This window comes from Gossypium arboreum, chromosome 6, assembly GCF_025698485.1.
Source record: "Gossypium arboreum isolate Shixiya-1 chromosome 6, ASM2569848v2, whole genome shotgun sequence".
Lineage (NCBI taxonomy): Eukaryota > Viridiplantae > Streptophyta > Magnoliopsida > Malvales > Malvaceae > Gossypium > Gossypium arboreum.
In genome coordinates this window covers 140,269,225-140,276,067 of record NC_069075.1, presented here as the reverse complement: position 1 = coordinate 140,276,067, position 6,843 = coordinate 140,269,225, and the positions used below count along the sequence as shown (strand labels likewise).

The window sequence follows — 6,843 nt, the reverse complement described above, 5'->3', positions numbered from 1 at the left end:
ACTCACTAGTAACTTTTCTTCAAGTTGTAATTAGTGTTGAAGATGACGCTAACAAATAACGTTATGTATTCAATCAAAATATTAAAATAAACTAAAATCCAAAACCAAACATAATTAAAATATTAATAACTTTTCAGCAAAATTAGAGGTCAATGATAACCAAAATAACATTTAAATATTAAATTTCAATTAATCGAATAAATTAATTCATCCCAATTAACAAAAGAATTAAATATATTATTCACAAATTTAGAAATTAATTTTTATATTTTTATTTCTAGGATTTAATCCCTTACGTTTCAGATTTCTAAATTCAAGTCCAATTGTTAATACTATTAAATTTTTTATGTGACATTTTGAATAATAAAACAATACTCACTTAGTATCCATGAAACTAAAAATAGATGTTGTAATGAACTTAAATTTAACAAATACTTAGATCTAAATTTTAAAATCTGAAAAATAAAGGTATTAAATTTCAAATTTATGAAAAATACAAAACTTATGGCATATCTTAATCATTAAAAATAGACGTTGTAATGAACTTAAATTTAATAAATAATTAGATCTGAATTTTAAAATCTGAAAAACAAAATGACTAAATTTCAAATTTATAAAAAATACAAAACTTATAACATATCTTAATCATTAAAGAAATAATTGAAATTATGTAAAACTTATTCTATTTATAGTACCCTATCTAAAATCCTTTTCTTAATCCAAAAAGTGTCAAAAGATTGTCAAAAGCCCAAAGAAATGGAAGTTCTTGATTTGTTTGATCCAAGAAGGAAGTCCAAACATTCATCCATTTGGACTAGAGAAGGCCCCTTAAATTCCTCCAAAGTCAATCTATCATGATCTTCCATTGATCTCTTTTTCAGGTTTTTATTTATACATTGATGGTATATAATCCACTTTGCTATCAGTAAATCAAATAAAATCCCAATTGTTAATCATGTTGAAGTGACACCAATTTGTTGATGTCTTCTACTATTTCAATGGAAGTGCTAGTAAATGTCAATATTTTTATATTCAATTTTTCATGGAAAAAACATTGTAAAGTGCTCAACCTGTTAAGCCACTTTAATCAGGCATTCAAGTTCTTCATATATGAGTGGCCTTTTTAGTGTTTCAATCAACCATCATCATCATCTACATTTTTTTAAAACTTTCTTATTGTGAATTGTTTAACCCACTTTTACCAATTTACTACCACTGCTTTTATCATTTCAGGCACAAAGTGGGTAACTCAACTTGAGAACCCATCGTTGTGAATAACAAGCATTGTTTCCTTCTTGTTGGTAAACTATCTGATTCAGTAAAAAAGTTTTATCATTAGGTACTTTTTACTCTTCTAGAATCTGGGTTTTTTAGAACAATTCATGTACTGTTTTGAATGAATATATATACTGTTTTTTTGTTGTGCCTGATTTTTATCTTTTGATTCTTGTATAAATGGCCAAGCTTGCTTTGATACCCTTTCTTTTTTTGGTTGAAAACAATTCCATTGAACATAGCTTCTCCACTTCTCTATATGGACTCTCCACCATGCTTAAAAGACTATTTTTTCCCATTAAAATCTCATTCTTCTTGGGAGACCACAAATACAAGATTGCCAGGTGTATGATGTTATGTAATACATACATACATACATACATACATACATACATACATACATACATACATACATACATACATACATACATACAGAGAAAACAAAGCAATTGGAAGCTATGCAATGATTTCATATACATGCTGTGTGTTGCCATAAAGCAGTTTATAGTGATTTAAATTCCTTAGGTCCTTACAAGAGAAGAAAACGGAAAGAGATAATCTACAAGCCACTAATCATCAAAATCTAATCAAAAGAGAAAAAGCTTTAGGTTGTTATGATTCTACCTCTTCTGATTGGTTCTCTGTGACATTTGATGCTTCTCTGGTCTTTGTTGAAAACTTGTAAGGATCTGTTAAGCAAGGGTCTGTCTGAATCAACAATTGAACAACCTCATTCATTGTTGGACGTTGAGATGGATTCTTACATGTACAACACATTGCAATTCTAAGAACTTGAATCATCTCATCCTTAAATGACCCCAACAAGTTCTTGTCTATAACCTCCATTACCCCTTCCTTTGTATCCAGCTTTGTTGTAACCCAATATGCAATGTTCTTATACTCTCCGAAATCGGCATCCACTGGTTTCTTCCCTGTTATTAGTTCCATCAACACCACCCCAAAACTATAAACATCGCACTTCGTTGTCGCTTTATTTGAATATGCATATTCTGTCATAACCAACAATCAAATTAAGTTCAGCAACAACAAAAAGAAAAAAACATATGAAATAACATGACTTGTCTTACCAGGCGCTAAGTACCCATATGTGCCTGCTATGATTGTAGAGGTTGAATCTTTCAATACTTTGGCTATTCCGAAATCGGCAACTTTGGGTTGGTAATTGATATCAAGTAGGATGTTGGTTGATTTGATGTCTCTATGAATTATAGGTGGTAATAGATCATGGTGAAGGTATGCTAAGCCTTGTGCAACCCCAAGTGCGATTTGATGTCGGTTTGGCCAATCTAAATGGAAACATCCTTTATGAAGAGCATCCCAAAGGTTTCCATTCGGCATGTAGTCGTAAACCAATAGATGACAATCGAAGTTCGAGAAGTAGCTATATAGTTTGACTATGTTTTTATGCCTTATGTTTCCGAGAGTCTCGACCTCGGTGTTCAAGCATTTTTTTATAATCAACTGATCTTCTGAAGTAGAATCTTTTGTTGTTCTGCTCCATAGTTTCTTTACTGCAACAACATCTCCACTTCGGAGTTCAATCCTATACACAGTGCCAGATCCTCCGTGGCCTACTATGTTCTTATCGACCATTGCTTCGAGGATATCATGTAGGTCAAAATATGTTTTATGGAAGCTCTTCATGTCATATGAACAGAACAATGAAGACAAGGTCTCGTCATGTTCCATTGCGGCTCTTTGGTTACTGAAACAACGTTTTAGAATCAAGAGAGCTGCAATAGTAATGACAATGACTGATATTATGATTGCCCACATAGAATTTTGCTTCTTGTGGTTGTAAGCGTGTGAAGAACATATGGGGAAATTTCGAATATGAACTGTAACACAAAGACCTGGATTGCCTGAAAAGCTTTCCATCAATCCACCTTCGATCAACGAGAGAGGAATCGGACCGGAAAGGTTGTTGTCCGACAAGTTGATGAAGTTAGGCAACAATTCACTAAGACTCTTTGGGATATTCCCAGTCAAGCAGTTGCTAGAAAGATCGAGGACATTGAGGGATTTCAACAAAGAAAGGGAGCTCGGGATGGATGAACTGAGCTTGTTACCTCGTAACACAAGTAAATTTAGTTTCTTTAGATTGCCGATTTCTGTAGGTATTGATCCAGACAGGAGATTGTTACTGAGATCAATCTTTACCATATTGATAGCTTGAGAGATTTTGCGAGGTATAGCACCTGATACCTTATTGTTCTGCATGAAAAGCTCAGACAAGTTCCTAGCATTTCCTATTGAACCCGGAAAATGGCCCGTAAAATTATTATCAGCCAAGTCAATGATTGAGACATGAGGGAGACCAAGAAGTCCTTCTGGTATTGGTCCCTCCAAATAGTTATTGCTAACTCGAAATCGAACAAGAGACTCACAATCTGCATAACTATCAGGCAACTTCCCAGATAACTTGTTATCCAAGACAAGCAAGTAGAGCAATTTACCTCCACGGCAAACCTCGGTTGGCAACGAACCCGATAGTTGGTTTTCAGACAAGTCTAGAATAACCATAGGTGATAACTGCCCCAGATTTTGAGGAACTTGTCCTGATAAGAAGTTTCCATAGAGTGACAGTGTGGTCAAGGTTGTCGAGTTTGCAATAACGCCCGGGATTTCGCTTGTAAGACTGTTGTTATATAGTTGTAGGACTTGAAGTTTAGGAAGTCGACATATCGATGTTGGAATGCTTCCACTCAAACGATTGACCGACATGTCTAAGTCTCTAAGCTCCATCAGATTTCCGAGTTCTTCAGGTATCATTCCGGATAAGTGCTGATTATAGTATAGCTCGAGCTGCTGCAAGTTTTTAAGCAATCCAAGCTCCTTTGGTATCTGACCTGAAAGGAAATTTCCACTCAATTCGAGGTCAACAAGTGATGTCATGTTTCCTATGGATGCCGGGATCCGACCATACAACTTGCAAGTCGTTAAGACCATGATTCTGAGCTTAGTAAGCCGGTAAATGTTCGTCGGGAGTTGCCATAAGTTCAATCCATCGTTTTCGTTGATGTACAACACCTCGAGATTTGTAAGATTAGTAATTGACATAGAGAAATCACCTCGAAAACGGTTGTATGACAAATCGAGTACACGTAAAGATGTCGTTTTCGATAAATCAGGAAATGTTGCATTTAGGTAAACAGAGCTCATGTTGAACACTTCCAAGACAGAGCAGTTAACGACGCCATTAAGAAAGTTTCCACGGAAGTTATTGCGGCTGATATCGAGAACACGTAACTCCGGTAGATAAGAACACACATCGGCCGGGAAATTACCGGCGAGTGACCAGCCTGAAAAGTTCATACTTTCAACATATCCTTCACTGTTGCAGCTAATTCCTGTGAAATTACAGTAACTTTCCCCTTCATTTACCTCCCAATCAGACAACGGATTTCCCGATAACGAGGCTTTCATGATGCTGAAGAATTGCCACTGATTCTGTCTTATAGCTTTTGAAGAATAAAACATGAAACTAAGTAACATTAAGAAGAGAAAAACAGCTTTTGGTGCCATTTTTAACAGCTTGGATGATGAAGAAAAAAAAAAGCAGGTTCTTGTTGTAGGTTTGTATTGTGCTTATCTTTTGCATAAAGTGGCACACACACACATATATATACGTATATGCATATATACACCACTATCTCATGTAGAGAGGAATAACGTTAATGTTACCACTAAATATATATACATATACAGATTAGGTGTTGGAATAATCTACAGAACCCTCTTGATGTGTTGTTTAAGCTTGTCCAAGTGTACTATGTTTTTGCTTTATACTAGCCAATACCATTTCCCTCACTTGTGAGATTCATGCATATATATATATATACAAATAAAAAAGAACACTCAATGACTGTGTTCAGATGATAAGGCATACTGTTTCAATGATTGTAGGCATGCATGCATGCATACATACATACATACAAATCGGCTTATAGATATCATATATAAATTTTGACATTTGACATAATTATATATTTTTATTATTGTTGATGTAAGGATCATGGAACTGTTCTTACAATGAAATATTGTTTGTATGATATATGGTAATTGGTAAGTGGAAAATTAAAGAATGAAAGAATAAATCCACTTTTGTGCTGAAATTGACATCCATTTTCTTCATTGCAAATTAAACAAAATAAAAAATTGCGAATTAATGGCATAAACAAAGAGCATACAAATATTTTTAACTTAAAAGGTGACACAAGGCTACGGTAGGCCGCATCTCTCACCACAGTAACATTATTCTTTGAACTTGGTTCCATTTTTTCGATGCAATCATTTCAAAAATTAAAGATAAAAATACTCAAAGCATCTTCAATTTCTGGGTTCAAGCTGACTACATTGTTATCAATTTTACATTTTGCTTACTAGATTTTAAAAAATTATAAAACAATCAATGAACTATTCGAAAGTTTTCATTTATGTCATTGAACTATTCGAAAATTTTCATTTAAGTAACTGATTGTTTAAAAAAAATTTAAATAAAATTCGGTTAGTGAGCTCCAAGAGATTAGTGGACAATCAATACAGTAGATTAGTACCCATCGACGAGTAGAAGAATATACTTTAGATGCAAATCGATTTAACAATCAGTGTCAAAGATCGAAGAAGAAAAATTGCTTAAATTTTGATTCGTTGATTCGTGATGTTCAAAATTATTTTATAAAAAAAATGAACTATAAAAGAGAAGAGGAATGAAAGCTTTTCATTAGTGCAGACAATGCGAATGAAGAAGGTCATACAATAATGATTATAACAACTTGGTAATTTAAATGAAAACTTTTGAATAGTTCATACTATTAACTTTTTGAAATTGAATAATCAAAACGTAAATTATTAATAGTTTAATAACCTTAACTATAATTTACTCTTTTTTTGTTTAAAGTTCAAAAATAATAAAGAAAACAAAAGTCAAATTCTGGGTTTCTAAGTTTTTTACTGGTTTAAAGAAAATTTCCCTAATTTATCCGATTAATCCAATCTAATTTTAACAACTTTGCAAATTTCATGTTTATTAAGCTGCACAATTGTTGGCCACTGTGATTAAAATTCTTTTTATGTACATATTTTTTTGGCCATTATTTTTATGCGATTCACATGTATATAATATAATTATATCTGCAATTAGATTTAAATGTGACATTTTGTTTCCATTCAAAAAATTAATCATGATTTTGTATAAAAAAATGATCATGGTTAATAAATAATTGTAATAGGAAATAAATAATTAGTACCGTACATAATTATTAATATTCTTTTATATAAAATATTTTGATTAGTTATGATGCGTGTGACTTATTTTGTACGACTTTGAACTAGCATATTTTGTATTATTGGGATTGATTCGTATAAACAACGAGATAGTAAATGTGAAGAAGAATATAAGTATTTATATAAAAAATCCTTACTGAGAGATAAAAAATTACGGATAAAGAAAATTTTGACTTTTTACTAAGCAACAAACAAAAGAGTACAACAATGAAAAGTATCCAAAACCCGAATACAAAGAGCAATTCTCAAAAGAAACCCAAA

General features: G+C 32.6%; 1 protein-coding gene across 1 annotated transcript; it reads right to left on the bottom strand.

The window, feature by feature from the left end:
- Nucleotides 1-1,724: 1,724 nt before the first annotated feature.
- LOC108455297 (receptor protein-tyrosine kinase CEPR1-like) lies at nt 1,725-4,954 on the bottom strand. The gene is made up of 2 exons (XM_017753876.2): nt 2,364-4,954; nt 1,725-2,285 (listed from the first exon to the last, which is right to left on the bottom strand). The coding sequence occupies exons 1-2, from the start codon at nt 4,819-4,821 to the stop codon at nt 1,888-1,890; spliced, it is 2,856 nt and encodes a 951-aa protein (XP_017609365.1). The 5' UTR covers nt 4,822-4,954; the 3' UTR covers nt 1,725-1,887.
- Nucleotides 4,955-6,843: the final 1,889 nt, after the last annotated feature.

Excerpts from the sequence above, each read along its gene's own strand:
- LOC108455297 (XM_017753876.2), bottom strand. The coding sequence starts at position 4,821 with ATGGCACCAAAAGCTGTTTTTCTCTTCTTAATGTTACTTAGTTTCATG. Across the intron at positions 2,286-2,363 it reads ATATGGGTACTTAGCGCCTG|AATATGCATATTCAAATAAA; the intron begins GTAAGACAAGTC and ends TGGTTATGACAG.